The following is a 24,812-nucleotide window of genomic DNA, read 5'->3' on the forward strand; positions in this document are numbered from 1 at the left end:
CAGGCGCTAAATTAACTAAAATGAATCATAGGCTTCAAAATCGAAAATATATATACAAATGAATTCGATCATTTTTCATTAAACATCCGCTAGATAGGAAATTTTGATCGCAATATAATATTCAGAAGATGAGTTACAATTACAAGTAGTTTAAAGATAAAACCACCTGAAAATAATTTATTTTTATTATTTAATAGGAATAAATCCCAAAAACATTCACCTAATGAGTAATTTTTAGCTGTCTGGAAAAACGTTTACACAAGAGTATCAATATGGCAATTCTGAAGAAGACTACAAAGAGTCTGGGAGCGATTCTGATGGTTTGCTGTAATTTTTGAACTGCTCTCATGAGAGTGATTTGTTCTTTTGTAGGCTTTGCTGTAGCGATTGATCAATCGGCGTATGATTTAAACTTCTAATAGTTTTTTAAATGTTAAATTTTTTACCTTTAATCAAAATGATGTAGTTCTGGAGGTAAGATATTAGCTAGCTATTAATTAATTAAAAACTAATGTGTCGAACAGCAACTGGTGCAACCTGTCCAACTTGCCCGATAAGTCCTAGTTGCAATACTAAGGTAAGTGTTTGTTTTGATTTTTTGGTTAATTTCCTTAAATATACCGGAAATTGATTGTTTTAATACTACAAGCTCTAGCAAAGATCGTTTTAGTTTTATTAGCACGTAAATAAGTAGGTCATGTTATGCAACTGATTTGCAGGCAGAATCTTTCAATGCGTCATCTGGACAAAGCTTAAGTGAGCGAATATGCATGCTTGCAACAATTTGTGAAACAAACCAATTTCCACAGATATGGCGATCAGAGGGAATTTCCGAAATGGTTGCAACAAAACATATTTCTTCAGCAGTGAATCTGTATAAATCAACTAAAACTTTTGCACGGGTTTATAAAAATTCCAAACAGGCGAAATTTGAGGAAGCGCAATCTAAGTGTTGCTCCTTGGGAATGCGGATTCTAAGCGTTGAGTCGAAAGATGAATTGAATTGCATTAGTCGAGTTCGGAAGGGTAAATATAAGGTTCATTGTAATTTTCTTACGTTTGAGCGAGATGAGTAGAAAAAACGGACGACTATGATTTTTACTGGACAAGTGGACGATTGTCGAGCGATTGCAGCCAGTCGGTTGCTTGGTGTGTAACCGGCAGAGTTGCTGACAAAGATCCTTTGTGGAAGAAAACTGGTTCGACTAACCAATACGGCGATTGTGTTGTTTTGAAGTTGTACGGCGCCTCTACTGAATCTAACCAACTATCTGGTCTCGACCGCATGGCTTGCGACAAAAGAATGTCTTTCATTTGCGAGGTTACGAAAATTTTAATGATTACGCCTTCCAGTTGATAATTGTGGTATTTAACAGCCCAGAGCAGTAAAACACGCCTTGCAAGATGTGGCACGTTCCAAACAAGGAGGCTGTTCACAGCCTGTGTGTCCAGTCATTACTTGCAAAAGAGGAGTAATTAATAAAATAATTAGTTGGAACCAACTAATTTAACTCTAATTACAGAATTACTTTGACTCAATCGGAAGATTGAATTGTAATAATATACACCAGCAATATATTAACTATACCTTACTTAAACACATTTTAAACCAGTGCCTGAATCATTGGGATCGCTTCAAATCATCAAAGGACAGATGTACGCCATCAGCAAGGTCAAAGTAAATGCAAATAATTTGTACTGGCCCCTTGGCTACTAAGGGAATGAATTAGAAAACCTTCAAAGAGGCGGCAGAAGCGTGCTGCTCAATTGACATGCGTCTTATCAGTATCGAAAACAAGGCTAAAGGAAACATGCTAGAGGATTATCTGGAAATTAACGAGCAATACTGGACGAGCGGATCAGACTTAGGGTGCGAGGGTAAATTTGGATGGTGCAGTCAGGGTGGGGTGGAGTTTGGAGACAACATTCCGTGGCTCTACAATGAGCCCAACAACGGCGATGGAAACGAGAACTGCGTAAATATCGACATCATTGCATGGGACAGCGTGAAATTCAAGCTCAATGACAACAACTGCGACAAAAAAATGAAATTCATTTGTGAAGTATTGACCAAAAGGTATTAAAAAAGGTTCGAGCTTACTTTTAAATATTCTCAGAGCAAAGTAATGGACATCAACCCAAGGGTCACCACCTTGGCACCACCTGTCGTTCCGACCATTGCGCATTGCACCAAAGGTGTTTGTCCTGTTCACGATTGCAACACGAAATCGGTTTGAATAATGAGTTTCAACAGTTCTAGCACTTATTCAAAATTATTTCATAGGACCTTGAAGTATCATTTGATGATATGGAATTTGGTACGCATTAAGTTTTATTTGAAAACGTGTATTTTCAAAATTAAAGTTTGAAGTGAATTTGACATTTGGGGTCCCTCGGAAAGCTTGTGGAAAAACATTCTACTTCAGCAAAAATAGGGTTTGCCTATTAGTACTTGATTGAAGGAAAACGTATGGAGAAAAATTGAATTTGCAGACAACTTTTGCCAACGCCGGCAGGGCATGTGAATGCTCAATGAAACTAAAACCGATTTCTATTGAAACTGATGCAGATATCAAGTGCTTCACTGACGTTGTCCGCCGTAAAATATATTTTGTTATTAGCACGAATTCCCAATCGCAACCTTTCAACTTTGCAGAGGAGTACCGCAAGAAGAACGCGACTTTGTGGACCTCGGGCAGCGATGAAATGTGTCCTGGCAAGTACACGTGGTGCAACACAGACAAGCTGATGGCCCCTGGGGCAAAGTGGCGTATTGGGGAGCCCAGCAAGAGCAACTGGATGCAGGCCTGTATTGCGATTCACATAGGAAACAACATGGACGAGCTCAACGGCCTGGCTGACTACAAATGCACTCGGAAATTCCGTTTTGTCTGCGAGGTGAGTGGATTGTTTAAACAGTTAAAAAACAGAATAAATAATTTCGACCAATTTTAGTTGATCAACACCTAAATAACAAGATTTTCCACCAGTATTGGGATAATGCTAATTTTTGATTATTTTGTTTGCAAATGATACGGATTTCTCCTGTTTTAATCTTTTAAGATCTACTTGGATTTTGGAACTTTTATATTTGATGTGATTTGGTATTTGAATTGGTCATTCACGTTCCAAAAATAAATGTTAAAGTGCCGATAAAAATAAAATATTATTTTTTCCACTAAAGCTCCTGACTTTTATGATCAAAGAAAACTTACAGCCAATATTTATTCAACAGAATTTCACCAGTAAATTACAGTGTGTACAGAGTGTTTTGTCGCTGTAAATCTGATGGTTCCTCTCTTCGGGTCAACCAGGATTAGAGGCACGTCTAATCCCCTCCTGCAACAAATGAAGGATACAGACGTTAACGGATAGCTGTACTTGCTATAATGATACTTTAATATAAACCGACTTCATTAATTGCCAAATCGCAAGTCACGCTGTCACTTGAACGGACAATTCCAAGTTGCGAATAAAAATGTCAAACGACAAGAGCACTGTGAAAGTAGGCTACTTTGCATTAATCCGGTGGCTACAATGAAAACGTGTTGTGAAGCCACTCAAATTTAAACTACTTTTTTACGAAAATCAGGGTCATGCAACCAGCTGTGTATGCACGCAACGCGAGTTGCCTAAAATCGCTCACCCGTTAAACACGACGACAACCATCGCCTGATCGGGTCGGAGGAAAGCGACCGTTTGTAGAGCGCTGGGGCCCTTCTGCCGCTGCAGGTGTACCCTTTTCGAGCCCTCGTGGATAAACTTGGAGAAGTGGCCGAGAGCGTAAAACATGGGCTGTTTGTAAAACTCTTGCTTCTCCTCATCCACGATGATGGCTGAATCAACAAAGTTGTTAGCCCAGTTTGGCCCACCTGTCGGGTTCAGAGCGAAATTCCAGTCGATCCATCCTGTGACCCAATGGTTCAAATCCTACACAAAATAATTAATTTATCGTTTTGGAAACATTTTAAGGGTGCATACCTCAATTATGTCTTTAATGTACATTTCTCCTCTAGTCCATGAGCCCAGCATCACTTTTTCTCTATCCCAGGGCTTGTCGCCTGGAAGAGGTTAAATTTAAACCAACGTTTACATTAATATATTTTAATCTCTACCAACGCAAGCTTCTGTTGCTAAAATAAATTTTTCTGGGTATCTCATGTGTGTTCTGCTGAGAGCTGTTGCAGGGTAGAGTGTGTCCCAATACCAATGTACACCAACACCGTCGATGTACGATTTCGCATCTTCATTTTGAAACACCTATAGACAATATATTATTTGTTTCTAAGCTCCCCTGAGGACGAATATATAATGATCATACCAGCTCGAGCCACCAAGGTAATAGGAATCGCTGGTCGTCCAGAGCTAGTAGTTTGGTAGCGTTGTGTTCTGAATTTCGCAAAAGCGGCCCTAAGTTGTTGCCAATCCATTCCCGGTGACCCTGCGGACTCCAGCCCAGCGAATTGAAACGATTGATTGGGACAATACCATTGAGTGGTTCGTTTCCTGTCGTCAACCCCCAGAATTTTAAACCGTTCTTTTTATATTCATCTAGGAACCTAGAAGATATAAAGGTTCTTAAATTGCCTCTCTTTAAAAAAACATATTTTACTTTATGTGGTATTTTGCCCAAGCATCATAAAACTCTTCGTGCAAAAAACCAAAGCCTGAAAAATCGTTGTTAGTTTTCATCCAGACTGGGGGTGACCAGGCCGATGCGAGCAATTTTAGCGACGAGCCTCTGAATTTTTGTGCTCGTTTTATGATCGGAATCTACAAAGAAATTTTGGTTTTCAACAAAAGATGATCTTCTGTATAATACAAACTTTAAACGTGTCATCTTCCATCGTCAGGCTAAAATTCGAGAGGTTTGTATCGTTTTCAACGTCATCATACGAATAGGTGTGTGTTGAAAAATCGCAGCCCCCAATAGGAACTCTTCCAAAATTCAGCTCAATTCCTTCAGACGAGAAATAGGCCCTGAAAATTTCATTACCATATTAGTTATAATCATTTTTAGATGTTTTATTTTTTCAGTCTTTAAGTTTAATTTTGTAATCAATTTTTTACGGTTTTACTTTAGTAGTTTATCTTGTGAGTCTGTGGAATTAAGTTTCAGCAAATTGATGCCAGCGGCATCAGTAAAAGCAGTTCCAAATCCGAATATTTTTTGATATGTCCTATTCCTGTCAATGGTGTATTTAACTCCTGCAATCAATCATTTGCATCCGTCGGTTAATTTCAACTCGATGCAAGCGCGACAATCAATGAACATCGTCATTTGAATATAATTACCGCTGGGAAGTGTGCTGTCGGAGAAATTCCCCTCTGATTTTTCCAACCGCAAGCCATCAATGGACGATGAATACACAAGGTATTTTCCTGCGGTAACTCTTTCTGCTGGCTCGATTGTGTCGCAGTAAGTTGAGTTGCACACGCATACGGTGCCGCCTTTATCGAAATCGCGAGGAACACACGGGTATCTAGCTGCGTTTTAGGACATATTTAAATGAAAATATTTTAAAAGGGTAAAAATTAATTATTGAGATACGAATGTTGTTAAGAATAATAAAAATTAAATTTACGTGAAAAAACTATTTTTAACGAGGAAAATAGTAGGAAATTGATCTTGATAGCTAACTTAACAACGAGCACACTCTCCAATAATATAATAAAATTCATGGGTGAACATGTTTTTCCACATTATAATTGTCAGAAGGGTTTAATTAATATAATAACATATGCATATCTTTTTAGAATGCTCCTTATAATAAATAGATAAATACTAAAACTTTTGCTTTCCTCATGCCCCATATATTATTTAAGTTTGAAGTGGTTGATTATTTTATTTTCGTTAACCTAGAAGCTTTAAAAACTCAGGGTTTCATACTATTTTTCTTATAATCTGTAAGATTACAATATTTAATTTCATTGTCCCCACAGCAGAGAAAATAAAAATAAAAATTGATAAGTAGAAAAATATCTTAAAATATAAAACATAATAAATGGTATAATTCTTTTGATCGAGAATCAGTAGGACAAATATACAGACATTCAAGAATTATAAAATGTCTACAGATTTTTGTAATCTTATAAGAGCGCGAGAGGTGTTAGGCCTTGACACATTGAAAGTCAGTTCGACACACCAAAAATACGCCCCAGGAATTTATGTTAAACATTAATCTCTATATGATGACATAGCCATTTACGTTAGAAAATATGGGTAAAACGTCAAGTAAAAATACTAGAAAAATATTTACCTTGGACAGGAAAATATACCGACGCAATTCCACACGCAGTCAAGAACAGCTTTGCAAAGCGCGTCATACTTCACGCGAGTCGCAGCGCGCTTCCCATAAAAACGTCGCGCCGCGCTGATTCTTCTATTTAGTGTGATTAATAATGAAATAAAGCAGTGACGTAAGTACAGCAGTCAATAAATGGGCTGCGCTCAATGTCAATGACCGATTCACTTGATACTATACGTTAGAAAGATGTTCAAATCACATTTAAACCTTGACGAATAGAGGATTACAGTCGAAGAGTTGAACTAAAACACTCATTCAGGAGCGAATAACAGTTGCAGACTAAACTGTGCGTGGACTACTGCGTGACTATTAAAAGTGAAAGTGGTCACTGTATGGCGGCTCTAATCACACATGCTGAATATGTAATTTGCAACCAGTGACACGACGCATTACCTAAATACTCGATCCTTGCACTCGTTTCCTCAGCTTTTCACTGAAGTGATCCAAATAAGCCTCGATAAAATTGAAGAATCTGCGTACTAAATTAACTTGCGAGGGTTAGTTACACTTGATTCAGGTTCACTGCTGGGCGGAGTCGAGTAAGCAAGTGATCGTCAGCCCAGTTCCCAAACGTTTTAGGCTCCAATATTTTTTATTACCCAACCCTGACCACATATTATATTGGGCAACAACTGGTTTACTCATACTCTTCAACTTATCTCACGAAGTGTAATCAACTGCTGGGTCAAAATTTTTGTACAATTTTGGACATTAACTGAGCTATGATATTTATTAGGCTTCACTTTGCAAAAATAAATATAAATGCAACAATAGAAGTTCCAACATTTTTTTATTCTTTTTTGAACTTACAAAATAATCTAATTTAGTCAGCCTTAAGAATGAACAGACTTAATTGTTCTTTCCATGAATGTACAATTTCCAAGTAGGAGGTAGTGCACTCTCAGGTTGCTGTGAGGGAGTGATGAAATCCACAGGATACACTTGATGAACCAGCTGTGGGGTTGTACTTGTAGTTAAGAACACCTAGAAACTTGGGTCACAAAAAGCGCGATACTAGAAGCTCAATTTCATACGTGAATAGGATTGTCTGGCAACTCTCGTCTGGCCAACTTGATGCGGTGGTAAATTGATCTAGCACTCTTCACAGGAAGCATGAATTCGCCAATCAGCTGACTGGCGTTCATCAAAGTTGCCTTTTTCTCTCCACCCTCCTCCTGCAGGTGAGGTAAAAACTGCTCGAGACCAAGTGATATCAGACTGAAAAGCGAGAAATTGCATATTATCAAACGTAAAATATTAATTTTGGTGTATTACAAGTCTTCTGATGGAAAAAAGGTTTGGTGTTTCTGCATTGGATAAGGGTTGAATCCGCAGTTGGGCAGAAGAGCAGGGTACACAAACGCAGCACTTGAGCAGAGAGCTTTCATGAAATGCACGTTTAAGCTGGGGCGATACAGGAGCTTCGACTTCTTAAAACTATCACACCTTGATTTTTCTTGGAGATAAAACCTGGCAACAAAAATTGAATTATTAAAATTGATTTACACTTTAATTATCACTGTAATCTGTTTTGCGATTACTTTGCGACCTCTTGATAGCGAAAACTCGATTCCTGAAAACATGGTCTCACATGCCTCATTGAAGGAAATCCAAGTTGGTCCAGTAAAGGACCAACTCGTGTTACTGCCTCCGCAACAAAGTATTTTATTGAAACACTAGACATTCATTCCATGAAATTTATTCTTGCATGCAGGAAAGATGCGATACAGCAAGTAGCTTTTGCAATCCTCCCAAATAATATGAAAAGTCTTGTCAGTCAAACAAAGGCGCATTATATCAGCCAGCAATATACCCCAAAACGTCACTAAGTTTCTCACATTGCAAAAGCACACAAAGCATTCACTTAACACTGCCAACGACTTAGTTTTCTGGGCTACTTACTGATTCATTTCCTTCTTGACCTGCTCTGTCTTCCTGGACTTGTCCCACTTTTCTACAGTTTCAAGCATCAGATCCAAATTCTGGGCATAGAACCCTGATTTAGGGTTTGTTCCTCCAAGATTTCTGAGCACAAACTAAAATGTTTAATTATTCAAAGAACGGTAAACTCATTAATTAAAAAGTATAGTATTACTAGGTTTTCCTTCATCTCTGTAGCCTGTAGCGCCATGTCTGGATTGATGGTGCTTTGCATGTAGTGTTGTCCAAGCAATTGGACATGCTGCATCATTTGCTGGTTCAGCAACAATCTTTGGTTGACATCAAAAATTGGTTCCGGAACATACAGAGCTTCAGCAACAGTTTGCTCTGCTTCAGCAGCGACGGGCTGGACCTGCAAATCGTGACAAAATAAATTACCAGTTCTGGTGACATTTCTGCTAAACTCTTTAGTTTTATTTTATTTGATTTAAACAGGCCTAGCAAAATGCATAAAAATGTAGAATGTGCAAAAGATTATGTCAACTGTGAAGATGTATGTAGATGATTTAAAAAATGTTAAATGTAATTTCATATTTTGATTTTTTTATAATGATATCATATCTATATATGTACTTGTTAACATAATATACCACTCTCTCTGATAGAATTTAATAATGATTTTCCATTGATCCAAACTAAAATCGAATTCCCGCCATGTAACGTGACAAGCAAAAGAGAATTGAACAAATCATCATTTTCTAAATATTCTTACCACATTACCATTTTGTACTTAGTAATAGAAAATTTTTCAGATTGCTTCAGAAAATAATTGATAATGTAAATTTTCTTATGCAGTGATACCTATGAATTAAATAGGCATTTACATTTTATATTCTAGAATGTAAAAGGGGTGGCTTTTTCTTCCTCCTCCACACCTTTTTAATATTCAAGTAGCATGATTTTTACTTAGTTTTTAACCATTAAATTAAACATAATTTTTGTGCTTCAGATAGTAAATAATGAACTATAAAATAGTTTAATCAACGACATAACAGTAATTTATGTACCACTTCTTCCTGTTGAGCTGGAACTGTTTCAATGGTCGCTGGTCTCATTGAAGGTGGAGTGCCAGGGATCAAAAAGTTGCTGGGGGACAGCTGGATGAGATGAACCACTTGCGGACTATTGTACACAACAGGCAATGCGCTCGCGGCTTCAGCAGTTTCAATTTCAGGATCAGGTACACCATCAGTCTGCGTTGCATCTGCCTCATTTTCTTCCTCACTCGCCATATAATCCCTCAGTTCCGAAATCAACTCATTCACCTCCTTTTTCGACACTTTTACAGCCCTGTCAGCTCGAAGTTCTTCCTGGTCAACTGAAATGAAATAAAGTTGAAAATTTTCTTAATAGAAACGTAACTGAATGAAATTACCTGCTTCGTGATCTTCCAAAACATTGTACTCTGGATCAGCTTCATCATCATCAGGAATGTCATTTACAATATCTGAAAAGAAAATTCAAATAATTGGCAACTGTAATTTAGGTGAAGCAATTCATCATATCAGCAGTTTTTACTATGCCTATGTGGCTCATTTAGATTCAAACTAACTCCATTTCTTTAGTCTACCCATGAAAAAAAAACTAAATTTAGTAAAAATGCATATAATATTGAAGTGTTAAGATATATAATTTAAACATACTTATAGGCTGGACAAAGAGATGCAAGAATTGTTTCCAGTCTTCATTGTCGCAATCGGTCTCATACATATCTTCAGTGATGTCTGGAGGAATAAATGACTGCTCAAACACCTCCAGAGGTGTGTCTGTGTACGACACCTTTGATCTAGTCCTCATTCCAATATTTTCCATCAACTCGAAGTTGCTGTTTGGCATCTTGAAGAGACCATCATCAGTCCAGATTGTTTGCGTGCTGCAGTCAGCGTTTGACTTTGGTGTCATTGGATTTGGAGTCATCACTTGCTCAATGTCGCTAGCTAATGATGAGTTGCAGTCTTCATCACTCTGTCAAATGAACAACAAAATCAATCTCAATTTTTATCATATTTGTGGATGAGATAAAGATAATTTTAAATCAACGATGGCTTGATAAAAATATATTTAGAATTACAGTAAGGGTCATTTGATTAAAATGTTAAATAAAATTACAATTTCTGCTTCGTCCTCATTTGGCTGGTATTCCTCATCATCCGTAGAGTCGTCCTGCACCTGGTCAATCATTTGCTTTGTTGCAGAGCCTGGGGTCACTTTAACTGGTGACACAGACCAAGGAATGGGCGCCTTTGTCATCAATAGCTCTCTGAATAGCCATAAAGTTAGCTTCACTTGGTTGGATTTAAGAAATAAATTAATACTTGGTTTTGGCTCTGGTCAGCTTTGGTTCGTAAGGAAATTGCTCATCGTCTGAGCTGCCGCCTCCATCTCCCTCTTCTCTCATTGACTTCTTGACCATGGCAAGGACGTGCTGATTTGATATCACGTGCTGTTAAGAGGGTTAAAATGAAAAATGTTCATCAAAGATTATTTTATCATACTCGTAGAATATTCTTGACATTTCCAATAGTGAGTTTGCTCTTCTTGGCCTTGCTGTCCAATTGCTCCTCGATTTCATCCTCAACCTCGTTCAGTCCTTCTTGAACAAAGAGCTGGGCCAGATCTTTGGTTTTGATCCGCCGCTGCCTGCGTGCCTTTCCGTTTGGTCCAGCGACCTCGTTGATCATCAGCTCGTCCGAAGACGAGGAACAGTCTTCCGAAGCGTCATCTGGGTTTGATCGATGTTTCCTTGCAACTGTTGGCGAAGACTTGCTTGGCAAGTCGAGTTGAGGGCTTGAGACCCTGTTCTCTTTATTGTTATCAGCCATTTAGAGGGTTGCTCATGAAAGATGCAGCATCTCACAAGACCAGCTTAAACGAGGCGAAGTGACAATTTAACTGAAGTGCCAGTATATCCAAAATAATAACGTCTAGGCGAAGTTACATTGTCAACAATGTTGAGAACTGAAGAGGAGGAAGAGAGCTTGGATGGTCCGAGGGGTCCGAGACAGTCCGAGAGCAGCTGATGTTGTTATTTTGAAATTTTAAGGGGCGCGCCGGCGCGGTTTGGCTCGTCCTGCTTTGGCAAGTGGTCGCCAGGTGGCTCAGCTGGCCAATTTTAAGCAGTGCTAGAGGGAAACAGGCATGCATTCGATGGATGGCTGCTTGCAACATTAGCAACAGCTATAAAATGCTATAATATATTATACTCATTGTCAGTGATATAATGCAAATCGTCCAAATTACATTAATTTAACCTAATGAGAGATTTCTGCGAACAGGATATTTTTATTCACATTTTTAAACAGATGCATTAGATAGTGCAGATAATGATACACAAAAGCACAAAGCACAAAAAAACAATTATTAATTATTATAATGCTCAGCACTTCCTGTTTGCAGTCAATTTCCTTTTGTGACATTATTCAAATATGAATATTGAATTGGATATTTTTCATAATTTTTATTTATATTTTTTATTCACCTGACTGAACAAAATAATTGAAATCGGTAAAATTGTCATCAGAAAGAGATTTCCATAAGTGCGCAATGCAATGCATAATGCTGTAGTTTGGTTGGCAATATAGTGAATAGTTATATTGTGAAATATGATAGCAGGATGTCAAGACAGGAATAATAGAGGAATGCCAATTAAAGCGGACAACTGTAGGATTTGTTCGATTGCAGCAATACCATCATCTGATTTTTACGTTTTAAAGCGCTTATAGAGCTGCGCAGTTTGGTTTGTATGTTTTAAAATCTTCCATCAATCGAGTGAAAAATCTTTCAAAGTAACGTATTTTCTTTTTTCAATGGCAGATATTTAGTTGGGATGAGCTAGAACATATATATTCAAGTTGTACATGCGCGCTAAAATCAGCAAAATGAAATATATATTTATTAAATGTGATAATTGGTATAATAAAACACAAAAGTTATTTTCTTTTCTGCGCGCAGTGTCAAGCTGCACTGAAAGGCTACTTTGCTTTATTTCAAAAAATATAACAAAATGTAGGACAGTACCATCAAAATTTATTATTTTCATCATCACCTAAAGTGTCAACAATAAATGTGATTTTGAATTTTCATGATTCGCTCCCGTCGTGTTTCAGTTATTTCCTTTCCTTGTTTGTTTATGAGAAGCAAAACGCGTTTTCAAAAAACAGTGTCGTGAGTGTATGTTTGTTTGTGTCTTGTCGTAGATTTTTCTTCATACAAAAAGAAGCTAAACTAGAGCTTGTTTTTAAAGTTGAGTTACTTTTCTTCTTCTCTCGCTAACAATAAGTCATTATAACACATAATTAAAATTAAACCATATTAATTTTTATTTTTACAAGAATTAATGAATCATTCATCTCGCTTCTTCGCTATTAGTTGATTGTGTTGTGTGTTTGTGTGTGATAAATAAACAGCTTATCTTGTAACAATACCTCTCGTCTAATTTTCCTTATGCGCTTGTGTGTAGTGTGGGTATCTGCTTGTTGTGAATTCCTTTTCGTCTGATTTTTTGTTTCATTTAATGTGTTTGTGTATCTCTCGCCTTAATCGATCGTTTCAGTAATATATACAACTCGGAAATATAATTTTCTTCCTCTCTCTAACAGCAAAAAAGTCTTTTCTGTAAAAATATTGCAGCAGATATTTCTGGTCATCTATTAGAAAGGAAATTTCCTCTTCACAAGTCCAACTAATATCTTAATTATCGTACATATAATTCCGCAATTACAAACGCAATATCATGTATAATAATGCTCTTCTTCACTCACATTTAACCACCGCTCTTATTTTGCACGTTTTCCAACCGAATTTGTCTGAATTTGAAACTGATTGCTTCATGTTTGGGAATGCGAAATTGCGTTTTAACTCTGCGACTTATTTTAAAACTGAACTAAGCCCCTCAAGTTTATCTTGGCTGGCTCGTTTGCTTCAACTAATACAAACTCTCGAGACTAATAATCATCTATATTGTATCAGCAGCAACAGCAGGAGTGTGAAAATTGATTTGTGAGATTTATAACTGTTCATCTGACTCAACTAATTGTTTGATATTACACAAGAAATCGTTCTTGCCTTGATAATCGCATTCCTCTTTTTTAAAATATCAAGATTTCATACATTAGTAATTAATATACAAGTTGAAAAAATCGTCATAGATACATGTTATATATGTTTCATAGAAATTACTAAAGTTCCGTTTAATTAGCAGCTCAGAAAAGTTTTGTCAGCATCCAAACATATTTTCCACTTCTTATACTTCATGAAATATCAAACATACATCCTGATATATCCCGTAAAAGACATAATGGAAATGAACCATGAGTCGATGAGCGATCCTTTAGATGAGGATAATGATTCCGCGCAAGAGTGGAAAACAGTAAGTTTTTTTGGGGACACAATCGAATCGCAGAAGAGTGGTGTGTTTTGTGTGAGTGATTCACTTTCTTGTGAGTTTGAAAAGTGTTACAACAGTAATAAATTGTTGCGATCATAATCAAATAGAAGTTTAATTATAATTTAATTAATATAATATATACATTTTGCAAATGTATGTACAGAGATACGCTCAGAAACGTGTGTCTGCGTTTGAATAACAAATCGTTATCAACAATCAATTATTGCAGGCTCAAAAGGCTAATCGATTCTTGACTCTCACTTTGGTTTGTCTTTCTCTCATGACGCAAAATCAAATACTGACTCGACACAAGCCAGTATTTTTTACACTATAATTCGAGATAATTGCAAGAAACAAATAAATGGACATTCATTTTGTGCACTTTGCTGTTAAAATTGCGTTTTAATAAAATCAAGAGTAAAATTAAATTTATTAAAAATAACTACTATTTGAAAATGAATTTACAATACAAATTAAAATATCAGTGCGGAACAAAATTATTCTTACTGCAAGCAGAGAGATAGAAACTTTCTCTGTTTTGGCCTCAGCTGCCGCGCTAAATTCAAATAAAATTCACTAAACGTGGATTAACAAAAATTGAAGGGTGCAAAATTCAGTGCTTGAAGACATAGAGCAAGTGAGATTTTTCCGGTGTTCCAACAACCATAAGCATGTTAAACAGTGTTATAGAAGAAATCGAAACGAAAACCTCAGATGGACCAGCCATGTGAAGTGCGGCAAGACTAGGGAACACACTCATATTCAAGCGCAGGAGTGTATGTGTGTGTGTGTGTGTTGGTTTCACAAAGAGTGCGTTTTTGTTCTTTAAGTATAGAGGAAACAAACCATCAAGAACAAATAGAATTTGCAATGAAGACCAGTTTCAACATTGATGCGTTTAGTAAAATACTGACAGGCTTGTTTTTACTGTTAATACCACATTCTTTTCATCACCGTCGCCGACTCGTGTTTTCCAGTTTGTTGCCTTGTTTGTATGTGTATGTGTGTGTGATGGGGTGTAAACACAGCTCTCTAGTGTAATTGGTAATAGTTTTATTTTTTCACGTTTTTCATCATTTTATTGAGCACGCTAATTCGTAATAACTTTTTTCTGATCTCGCAACTTCTCCCTTAAGGAAACGCTTTTTCGTTTATTTTTCTCTTTTAAAGCTAATTATCTCTTTGTATGTATCTAAATATTGCACATTTCTAATAAATATATATAACTTTTCAACCCTACATTTATGTAATAAAAATCAACACGCATTCATTTCAGTTATTCTCTGTCAGCTTGAAAGTCAGTGAAGCTGTGACCGTTTTGATTTTTTCCTGGAGTGATTCCCAAGAGCGGAAAAAGAGTGGGAAATTCATACGCGGAGCAGTACAAATTTGAAAAACGATATCACTCCAAGATCACAAATGAAAAGCAAATTGACGACTTGAGTGTTTTCTAAATAGAATCATCATCATCTTTCCCCAAATTGAGCACAATCAAACCGACGATTCACTGCTTCCACTTGCAGAACTCGCGCCTAGAACTGAACCTTCTGTTTTATTTTTGCGAGTGTGTTTTGTGTGGGTGAATTGTTTGTGTTTTGTGTGTGTACAAACGTCCTAGCTTTCTTTCTCTCCTCCTTTATTAGTCCATGCACGCCGTGTTACTCATCAACAAGTAACAATTGAACACGCGCGTTTCTTAGGTAAAATCATAATATTTATTTCAATGAACGCACACTAATGCCTTACAGAGTTAGGATTCCGTTTTTCGCTACAAAGTTTCCCTTTTTCTCACAGAGATAGCACTTACAATTGTAATCTGTTTTTAAACTTTTCATCTTCTTGCGTTTTCTCTCTGCTTTTAATTTTATTTTGTGTAATTCAAGCGATGCGCCACTAATTCAGCGGAAGAACATAGAAACACAGCCACCTCTTCACCTTTTCATTGTGTGTTGCAGAGGTTATTTGAAAAAACAAACAGTTCTCTTATAACAATCAAGTCATTCTAAAAATGGGCCTCCAATACAAGTGGAAAAACTGACACGCAAAGAAAAATCTACTCTTTCTTGTGTCTACGTTTCATATCACTAAGAATTTTTCTCCTCAGCTCGGCTCACTGCAACATTTGCTCTATTTATATCTAGTGCTACGGGGCAACAATTGAAGTAAAAAATTGAAAAAAAATTAGTCAAGTAGAAACCAAATGCCTTATTTTAAAAGTATCAAAAACTGTCACTTGCAAGTATTTTCTTGATAAAATCAAAAAATAACAGTGTTAAAAAAATGATACCATAATAATGAGAATTGTGTTTTGAAAATCAATTAATGTACAAACATCATATAAATTGGAGGGAACTAGCGGGGGATTTTATTACTGTTCTCCACGCTAGGGTTTCCATAAATAAAATTAATTATTCTATAAATTAAACATCATCAAATTGACTTTGCTATTTAAACAATGTGTCTAAATTTTGAAAAGAGTTTAAAATGTTTTGAGCTTCTATAGAAGACAAGGTGTTTGACCTACTTGTGGTGGTAAAAAGCGCACGCGCTGAGGAGGATTCCCTAATAATGTTGAACGACATTGACTAGATAGCACATCATTTTATGTTCCAAAAAGGGCGGGTTTTCAGCATTTTTATTCTTTGGTGTGTGTGAGAGAGAGTGTGTGTGTTTCAAGACTCGTGTATGTATATGTGTGTGAGTGTACAAGTGTGTATGTTCAACTCTCTTCCTTAAATCCGGTGAGTGAGTGTCTCGGTGGTTGAGTGGGGCTGAGAGAACTAAAAAGATGAAGAAGCGCAAGGCTGCTGTCTGTGGTGCGGCGAATGGCCCCCGGAGGCGGGTAGGGGAGCCATGTTTCTCCTTTGTCAATGGAACGATGACTCCCTGTGGAAGGTGTCTGACTTGTGGAACGCGGGGGGCCCGCCTCTGCTGCCCACATGCAGCTCCTGCGACGAGAAGTTGCTCTCTGACTTTGGCCGCGGCAGGTTGAGCCGGTGCAGCGCTTGGCCCAGTAGCGGCCCAGGGTGCATCGACTCCTCCGAGCTGGACACGTGGTCAGCCTGCTCGGCCAGCGCGTTCACCACGGCGCTTATTGTAGTGCTCTCGGCGGTTTGTGAATCTTCGTCAGCGTGTTGTGCAACCATTGCGGGATTCTTTCCGATCTTGTTCAGTCTGCAAGTACAAGGACAATACCGTTGGTATCAGTATTAAATTTTAAGCGTTTACTTTTATCTTTGAACTCCAAAGATTAAAATATTAAGCAAAAACCTTTGTAAATCCATTTATAAAATTTATTTTTGACGTAATGCATGCCCTTTCTTGCTATTTACCCTTTTATAATTTGATTTCATTTTATATTATTCATTCCAGACAAACGTGTGCTTTAATCGAGAAATATTTTGATAACCTATGTGCAGACATGATTAAAAAAATAAAATACTCGACAAATTAAAGAAAATAATCCAAATGAAGTTCATTTAAGATTTAGTTTGGATCGAACCTTTCAGCCGCGACGCTTTCCATGGTGCGTCGCATGAGCGGGTACTGATCCAGCACCGCGTTGAAGTGCTCCACCGACAAAGAAAAGAGATTGCAGTACGTTTCAGCTCTCACGCTGGCCACGCGTCGAGCGTTGGTCAGCAGACAGATTTCTCCGAAGTAAGAGCCGTCGCTGAGCGACGTCGCGACCTCCCCGTTGGCCATCACGATGTCGACGATGCCCTCTTGAATGAAGAACATCTTGTTGCCGATGGTTCCTTCTTTGATGATGATATCACCTTTAAAATTTTGTAAATATTAATGCAACTAGAAGTGCATTAGCATAGAGGGTTAGCAGAGTTTAAATTAAGCGGCGTTTTCCTGGTTTTTAAACTAAAATAATGATACTCATTGACTTTTGCAGTAGTCTGTATTATTTCCAATTATTGTAATACAGCTCTTAATCAATAAAATTACATATTTAGTTGTGATTACGTGAAACATCAAAGTTAAAATTGTCAGGAATTCATTAATGGGCAAAAATGTTTAACAGTCAGAAAGGTAATAAAATCGTAGCTGGGGATTAGTGCAAAAATTTTTTCCGCAATCCGAATAATGGAGTAAAATAGGTCACTCTTAATTAACCACTGTGCGAACTGCACTGCATATCACGTGGAGAGAAATGAGGTTTGCAATATAAAAAGCGGGAAATCGTAAGCAGGTCAATGACTTCCTTGGCAAGAAATGCGTTAAAACGGCACGCTTTTGCAACTGCAAATTCATTGCAAGCGTAATTGTGAGTGGTATATTTCACACTGTGCGCTCTTGCTGCCATTAATTCTGAGCATCGTGCATGCGTTTTTGTGCATCCGCCAAGAGCTCGATACAATGCCGCCTTCGCGCAGCAATGCAATGCAATTCGAGGAAACATCGGATCAGTGTACGAACCTGGTTGGAAAACTTCATATCGAAGTTTCGTGACAACATCAGACACAAAATTGGGGTCAGCATTAGCAAAGAAAGGCACTGACGCCACCAATGAGCGGCAGTTGTAGTTTATCACATCCTGCAAGATGAAGCACACAAAGGAAACACAATCAGTTTGATAATAAAAGCGATTTATCACAATTGGCGCACGAGCGGGCATCCTCTGGCACCCCATTTTCTTGGCAAATTGGACGAGAGGTCATTTAGGATTCTGACTCGACAACAAAACAAATACTTCGGCAATTTTTCAAGATTTGCCTGTCAGGAACGAGTTTACGCAAAATTAATCGCTTTCTTTTCCTAACGTAGATAAACATAGACACATTTGACTTCAGCATAAAAAGAATGTTGAGTTTCGTAAGAGATATTTTAAAAATTTGCCGAAAAACTCAACTTTTGAGAGCAGCGAAAGGAAAGAGAAATTATCATACCTCACGTAGTTTTTCAGAGAGCTCTCCAAGGATCGCCTCTTCATCGAAGAATTTCCCTTGGTAGCGGTGCTCAAAGTACTCTGTAATTCGTTGGCGCATTTCCCTGGGCAGCTTGCGGTATGCCATGTACTCCTCCACTTGCTTGACCTAATATTCGAATTGCAACAAAAAGATAATCCATCGCGTTCAGCGAAAACTCAATTTTTACAACACCCGCTTTGCACAGAATTTAAAGCAAATAGGGTGTCACACTTCGCACCAATTTGCTGCACTTCAATGAAATATCAAAAGCAATACCCATATGTTGTAAAAGTATATATGTTTGCAATACTCAGAGAGGATCAGTAGTGAGAGGGACTTGTCGACCGCACTCCATCGGCCTCGTTGCTTGGCGGAATGGTGAATTTGTTTTTATTAACGCTGCTCAAAGAGAACGCAAAGCTTGTATCCAATTAATTTTTTTGATTGCCTCGTACATTTGCTGAGGGGTTGTAGAAATTTTTTACTCGTGTGTGAGTTTTTTGTTTTAAAATGATTAATTTAGTTTTTCTAATAATTATAACCAATTGGGGTTGGCCTAAAACTTACTCATTAGATCAAAACAGCTTTATAATTACTCTCTATTTTCCGGAGTTTCTGTGAATCAGTAACAGTAAGCTGTTTGATCTTGATTCAATGCATAAACAATACGATTTGTAATTTCCAACATTTATCATGAAACTTCACATCAACGTGCTCAAATCTGAACGCGACTTGTAACAAACTGCCATTTTATGAAAAAAAACTTCAGCTAAATTTAATTCTACAAAACTTGTTCCTAACTATAAAGTAGACAATCCAGTAATTTGTAAAATATCAAAAATTATAACGAGGAAATTAAAATTCTTCCTGTTTTAAGCATAAAAATAGGCAACCTTATTTTTCTCTCCATAATATTACAAGGCCACTGCGGCAATCATACTAAATATTTCACTAAAAAAATCCACATAGGTCTAAATATTTTGAAACGCTAAAATGAGGTCGTTTTCAAAGAGAAAAATATCACTATCATGCATGACGCGTTGCCACACAGAGAGTAAAACTCCCATGTGCTTGCAAGGTAACCCTTTTAACACAGGAACAAACATTTCGAGAATTTGCGTGTAGAGATCAAGATGTCGACATTCCACATTGCAGCAGGCATTATCGTCCAAACACAAACAATAGGCTTTTTGGGGCTAACCCTCGTCAGCAGATTGAAATATTAAATTGGACGAAAAATTGAACGCAGGCAGCGAGACATGACTTTGATCGCAGGCAAAGTAACACACACGCTCTCTCCCTCTCCCGTCGCTAAAAAGCCGGACGTTCCGCGGACGTGATGGATTTGGCTGCGAAAATGTAAAAGGCACGAACTTGAGATCGATCAGGCGCCGTCACGCAAAACGGGTCCACTAGAGACTCTACCGTGGAATTAGCTCACTGCTAATTTTTAGGGTGTATTTTTCGGACAGCTGGAGGGGAAAATGTCAGGTTTTATAGAGTTATTTCTGTTCTGAACACGAACTAACAGGAGCGGCCACCGTGTCTTGCCGGAAAGATTAAATTTGCACCGCAGGGACGCGATATTTTAATTCGGAGGACTGCTGGGAAATTTTGTTCGCTTGTGCGGTTTTTATGAAGTTTGAAATGCGGTAGCGGTAAGGTTTTTAATTAAATCGTTTGCTTGGAAATGATTTAAATATGTGTGATTTGATCTGACAATGTTTTTCAATAAGAAGCAGAGAAAACCCGATTCTAAAATATGTTAAATTTAATATTTTTATAAAATTAAAACACGGAGATTAAAATTTTAATAAATTAAATTAAAAAGCATGAAGAGTTCAGTCATTTTGATAATCATGTCCAAAATCCGTCCGTTTTGAAGTAAAAGGTAGCGAGAGAGTGAGAGAGCAGGTCACCGGCAAGAGAAATTCGTTCCACCAAACATTACGGATAGAATGCGGTCGATTCTGTCGCGAGCAAGCAACAAGAAAATCGACAGAGCACAAGTCCCTCAAGCTACTGACCTTCTCGCGGTACTGGCGGCGCGACGAGTCGAGACTCTGGATGAGGTTGGTCGCGTGTCCAAGGAAGAGGGCGTAGCACGTCGCCCCGCTGATCATGGACAGCATGGTGAGCCACATGTCCGTCAGGGACTGCGGGGGGAAGCGGCCGTAGCCGATGCACAGCATGTGCGACATGGCCTTGAACAGGGCCCACGAGTACTGCTCCAGCCAAAACGCCTCCTGCGAATCGGGGAAACAAAATCCGGCATTAGTCATCAAGTTAGAAAAAAATAAATATGGGATTTGCTGTCACATGAAACCGAATGCGAGGGATTCAGGCGCTTGATAAACAATGGAAGTAATTTTTCAAGAACAGCGTTCTAAAACGCAGCATCAGTGAAAATATAGGTCAATCAGATATGTATTATATTGACCAAAAGCCCCTAAAGCTAAATTTTAATGTTAAATATTTGATGTCAATATTCAAACTTTACCCGTTCGCGTGGGAGGTTAGGGAATTTAGTCTTGACCGATTAAAGAATGAAATAGATTTAAAAATTGGAAAAATTCTCAAAATGGAAGTGGAAGTTTTCCATTTGCTTGTAGGGTCAGGACGAGAAATTTAAAAATTGTGCAAGATCAACTATAGAAGCAATTGGAGTACTGGTTTGTATAGCAATTTCGACTAATCTCAAGCCTCGTCAGCAAACCTGGCCATTGAAATACCCACCAGTGGCTCATTCACACCCTTTACCGATTGACTCCATTTTTGTCTCCTTTGTAGCAATTAATAAAATTTATCTTTTCAACGGCGAATTGAAAACATAGCAAGGCATTTTGTCGAGGCGGCTTTCCGGCGGGTTGCCGCGTCAATTTGGACCCTTGCTGTTTAATTGATTCGCTGGGATTGTTCTCCTTGCACTTGTCCTGGCTGTACAAGCAAATGGGAGTTTCCACTTGCATTTTGGGAATTTGTCCTACCTTCAATATTTGAATTGAATATCGCAGTATCAAATCTGTCACTAACGTGAAGTGACAATAGACAACTTTTAAATTACCACATACCCTGCTAACAGTTAAATGCTAAAAAATTAATCCCATTTTAATTAAATAGCAATCGCGTTTCTTTCCCCACCCCTGTTGAATCAGGGTCGGTGCAAACCAATGTAAATTGCCTGCTGAATTATCCACGGGAGTGAACCGTTCCCTAATGTGCAGGAATTGATGGCTAAATTTTTTATTCCCTCCGCTATCCGATCCTCCAAAGAATGATAGTCCGTGGAGACCGACTGGCTGACTGACTGTTTGCTCCCTTTTCTCGCGGATCGATTGTGTCGGTGGGTGGGTATGCAACCGGCAGCGCACACGTGCTCGGCAAATTGCCTAACTTTTTAGACGCGCTGTGACGACAATACATTTTTCTTTCCACGCTGTTAGCAGGCCCAAGTTTTGGACGTTACTGGAGTTTGGGATTAGGACGTTGTTTGCGAATCACCGTAAGAAAGTTGGCCACTCTGGCGACGAGCAGGCAAAATCTGATTTTGCGGTTGATTGGAAAGTTAAGCGATCAGGTATTAGGGCCAACAGGGCAGATTCGCCGCTCAAATATTACTTTGTGATAATTCAGAAAGTTGGTTTTGAAAATAAGTGTCATCTCTGTAAATTCATTCACTGATTTTGTGCAGTTCAATAAACAATATCAAATACATGACAAATGGTATATAATTTTCAAAATATGCAGCAAGTAAAATTTGTGCAGTGTAAACTTCATCACAAGAAGTAAATGCTGGTCGGATAACTCACTATATAGTTCTCAATCCAGAGTGCAACGTTAGTAAGGAAGCATTACCTGTAATTCGTTGATAGCAACCCAAGAGTTCGAGGGGAATCCTTGCAACATTGGGACGAGGAATTGAAGGCAACCCGACCAATGACCTATGAGTAGCATCATGCAAATCAAGTTGAAGATCCGCATGAACACACTAGCCATGTTGAGGAACTGCAAACAAGAAATGGAAACGCATGTCCAGGGCATGAAAAATTAATACCAGCAAAGTGGGAACGTATTTCAACTCGTTCGTTTCGCTACTAGCAGCTAACACAGAGAGAAGAATTTTACTTTATCCTTGTGAGATAAAGAAAGAAAGTACACAAAACCGCATTCAAACACACCTTTCACTCGAGCTGCACGCACACAACAACATCAAGAGATTGCAATTTTTTTGTTTTGTCTTTCCAGTAAAAATTGATATGTATGTATCAATCTCTATGTTTTATACAAAAACAAATTTGGTTTTGGATCATAAACCGTGTATCTCATTTCAGGTTTTTGTGTCTGAATCATAACCAGAGGTAAAATAAATCTGGAAAATTATAAGATCTTTGGGCAGAGGAATAGTAATAATAATTATGATTTGGGTTGCTTTTAAATTAAGGAAATATCACATAATTTGACAATGTTTCCTGTTTGATTGTTGGTCTGAAGATGTCGAACGTCTTATGTCCCGCCCGAACCGTCTACAGAGAGCAAAATGAACCGTTTTTGTGGTGATCACTACCGCATCTTTGTTTGCCAGTCCGATCTACAATCTAAATTCAATTGATAACCGACGACAATATGTCGCGTCAGTATACCGTTGCTAAATTCCATCTAAGTAAGTAAGAAACTTTTCTAATTAAACATGTTAACAGCAACAACACGGAAATGTAATCAATATCAATTACCAGCACTACGGATACAGAAGACAGTAGAGATGATTTGGTTGGCTCGATATAATAGCACTTTGTTCAGTTGAATAATTACAATAGAGAAGATAAAAAGAAAATGTTCGTTTCTTATTTTTTCGCAAAGAGAAGATAGAGAGACAGAGAGTGGAAGTTGTTTTTAGCTGCTCACTACTCAACTATAGGATGAGACGCGTGCTCTTCAACTTATACTAACTCTAAATTGCACTGACACTTGACAAACAGATAGTTTTGTACAGTTTCTGATTCTGCCGTTCAATGTATGTGTGGCGTGTATGTGTGTTTTTGTTGGGTTCTATTCGTCTGTCCGTTATTCGAGTGGTATTTTTGTTCAAATAGGATGAGTGTGTCGGTCGGGGAGAACGAATGAAAGAAGTAAAGTGAGTGAGTGTATGTGACTACCCAAGATGGAGAGGGTACAACACTAATTACACGAAAATAAAACATGTGAGAGAAAGAGAAGAGGGCTTTTTATATAAATGGATTAAAGGAGAAATAATGAGAGAAAAGAAGCGACTCTCAAAGCACTTACTATTCTTTGAGGCGAGATACTCACAGATCTAATGGAGTAGTTTATTTCTCTAAATGAGACACTTGACTCTAATAAACCAAATTAAGTAAATAATTTCCATCACAAACGCTAAAGAGGAACCTTTGAAGCTAATTTCGTGATTTGAATCGATTTTTTTGCTAATCATCTGAGAAAATTGCACACAGAGAAGGTTCTGTCAAATTATCACATCGAAATCTGCGAAACTCTGATAATAAAAGCTCAATTTGGATGAAAAGGAGAAAATAAACCATTTAGGCAGCAGCGACAACGCAGCACAATCTGATACATATATAGGCACGAACGTGAATTTTCTGATGTTTGATACTCAATATTAAATTACTCGGTATTTTCGGTATTTCCAGCAACAACAGCAACTCCAGCAACAAAAAGCGAAAGGTAATATGTAGAGAGTTATGGCGAATATGTTGATGGTTGATGAGGTGATCATATTTTTCGAATTTGCTTGCTTATTTGTTGTGGTGAGTTTTGAAAATTTTGTATTCGCCAACAATTGTGAAAGTCAGTGGTGTTTTTCGTTGCAAAAAGCCAGCTTGTCGAGACAACACACGGCCGATTTGTAATTGGAAAAGCTCTAAAGCCAAAGTAGTTGGTGGCAGAGAAGGAGGAAATTTTGAAACATATAGTTAGTGAGATCGACTGTTCATTGACTGAATTGACTGAAGCATATATGGTGAGTATAGTCAAATTAACGCAAAATCAGCAGCCATGCAGCAAGCTCTGTTAAAAAAAGTCACATGCGGCACGGCGGGCGGAAAGAGCGGCAGGATTCGCGCGTTTTCGAATCGAGATTTTTCAATTTGGACCTTCCTTTTCGCAAGTTTCCTAATTTCTTTGGAGGGGGTTAGTCGACTGAGATAATTATATATATATCACCAAAATATATGGAGTATGAAACTGTAGTTGTATATATAATATATATAAATCCAGAGGTAT

General features: G+C 37.9%; 4 protein-coding genes across 10 annotated transcripts in view; 1 reads left to right on the forward strand and 3 right to left on the reverse strand.

Moving 5' to 3' along the window:
- Window positions 1-496: 496 nt before the first annotated feature.
- Window positions 497-3,183, forward strand: LOC135936392 (macrophage mannose receptor 1-like). Its single transcript, XM_065479187.1, has 15 exons — window positions 497-577; window positions 720-756; window positions 810-874; window positions 924-1,026; window positions 1,077-1,321; window positions 1,377-1,472; window positions 1,524-1,554; window positions 1,614-1,678; window positions 1,731-2,063; window positions 2,118-2,231; window positions 2,285-2,318; window positions 2,372-2,436; window positions 2,494-2,599; window positions 2,657-2,898; window positions 2,956-3,183. Exons 1-15 carry the CDS (start codon window positions 512-514, stop codon window positions 2,968-2,970), a joined length of 1,617 nt encoding a protein of 538 aa, XP_065335259.1. The 5' UTR covers window positions 497-511; the 3' UTR covers window positions 2,971-3,183.
- Window positions 3,099-6,861, reverse strand: LOC135936394 (lysosomal acid glucosylceramidase-like). 2 transcript variants are annotated; one of them, XM_065479189.1, is made up of 11 exons: window positions 6,702-6,861; window positions 6,261-6,383; window positions 5,296-5,487; window positions 5,079-5,208; window positions 4,827-4,980; window positions 4,613-4,773; window positions 4,322-4,559; window positions 4,116-4,260; window positions 3,982-4,061; window positions 3,647-3,930; window positions 3,099-3,339 (listed from the first exon to the last, which is right to left on the reverse strand). In XM_065479189.1, the coding sequence occupies exons 2-11, from the start codon at window positions 6,325-6,327 to the stop codon at window positions 3,240-3,242; spliced, it is 1,551 nt and encodes a 516-aa protein (XP_065335261.1). In that variant the 5' UTR covers window positions 6,328-6,383; window positions 6,702-6,861; the 3' UTR covers window positions 3,099-3,239. The 2 variants fall into 2 exon arrangements, with proteins under 2 accessions (XP_065335261.1, XP_065335260.1); XM_065479188.1 differs by lacking the exon at window positions 6,702-6,861 and having other exon boundaries at window positions 6,261-6,673.
- Window positions 6,862-7,081: 220 nt separating this feature from the next.
- On the reverse strand, window positions 7,082-11,257 carry LOC135937897 (GON-4-like protein). Its single transcript, XM_065481234.1, has 11 exons — window positions 10,745-11,257; window positions 10,565-10,692; window positions 10,359-10,509; window positions 9,893-10,214; window positions 9,625-9,696; window positions 9,257-9,567; window positions 8,404-8,601; window positions 8,211-8,344; window positions 7,584-7,778; window positions 7,343-7,526; window positions 7,082-7,292 (listed from the first exon to the last, which is right to left on the reverse strand). The coding sequence occupies exons 1-11, from the start codon at window positions 11,069-11,071 to the stop codon at window positions 7,158-7,160; spliced, it is 2,157 nt and encodes a 718-aa protein (XP_065337306.1). The 5' UTR covers window positions 11,072-11,257; the 3' UTR covers window positions 7,082-7,157.
- A 1,001-nt stretch (window positions 11,258-12,258) lies between these two features.
- Window positions 12,259-24,812, reverse strand: part of Ih (hyperpolarization activated cyclic nucleotide gated potassium channel Ih) — a 137,928-nt gene continuing 125,374 nt past the window's right edge. For all 6 annotated transcript variants that reach the window (XM_065481233.1, XM_065481231.1, XM_065481229.1 and 3 more), the window contains 6 exons: window positions 22,410-22,559; window positions 20,582-20,800; window positions 18,534-18,680; window positions 18,064-18,181; window positions 17,138-17,414; window positions 12,259-16,809 (listed from right to left, as the gene is read on the reverse strand). In XM_065481233.1, the coding sequence (XP_065337305.1) occupies window positions 16,503-16,809; window positions 17,138-17,414; window positions 18,064-18,181; window positions 18,534-18,680; window positions 20,582-20,800; window positions 22,410-22,559 (1,218 nt within the window). In that variant the 3' untranslated portion in view covers window positions 12,259-16,502. The remainder of the gene's footprint in view (window positions 16,810-17,137; window positions 17,415-18,063; window positions 18,182-18,533; window positions 18,681-20,581; window positions 20,801-22,409; window positions 22,560-24,812) is intronic.

This window comes from Cloeon dipterum, chromosome 2 (genome assembly GCF_949628265.1).
Source record: "Cloeon dipterum chromosome 2, ieCloDipt1.1, whole genome shotgun sequence".
NCBI classification, from domain to species: domain Eukaryota; kingdom Metazoa; phylum Arthropoda; class Insecta; order Ephemeroptera; family Baetidae; genus Cloeon; species Cloeon dipterum.

Bases quoted from the DNA above. Each gene is read 5' to 3' on its own strand.
- LOC135936392 (XM_065479187.1), top strand. From the start codon at position 512: ATGTGTCGAACAGCAACTGGTGCAACCTGTCCAACTTGCCCGATAAGT. The intron at 875-923 runs GTATAAATCAAC...AATTCCAAACAG, and splicing joins ATTTCTTCAGCAGTGAATCT to GCGAAATTTGAGGAAGCGCA. The intron at 1,473-1,523 runs GTAATTAATAAA...CTCTAATTACAG, and splicing joins TCATTACTTGCAAAAGAGGA to AATTACTTTGACTCAATCGG.
- LOC135936394 (XM_065479189.1), bottom strand. From the start codon at position 6,327: ATGACGCGCTTTGCAAAGCTGTTCTTGACTGCGTGTGGAATTGCGTCG. The intron at 5,488-6,260 runs GTAAATATTTTT...CCTAAAACGCAG, and splicing joins GGTATATTTTCCTGTCCAAG to CTAGATACCCGTGTGTTCCT. The intron at 3,931-3,981 runs GTATGCACCCTT...TATTTTGTGTAG, and splicing joins ACATTAAAGACATAATTGAG to GATTTGAACCATTGGGTCAC.
- LOC135937897 (XM_065481234.1), bottom strand. From the start codon at position 11,071: ATGGCTGATAACAATAAAGAGAACAGGGTCTCAAGCCCTCAACTCGAC. The intron at 8,602-9,256 runs GTACATAAATTA...CACGATTTGCAG, and splicing joins CAGCTCAACAGGAAGAAGTG to GTCCAGCCCGTCGCTGCTGA. The intron at 8,345-8,403 runs GTAATACTATAC...TAAACATTTTAG, and splicing joins CAGAGATGAAGGAAAACCTA to TTTGTGCTCAGAAATCTTGG.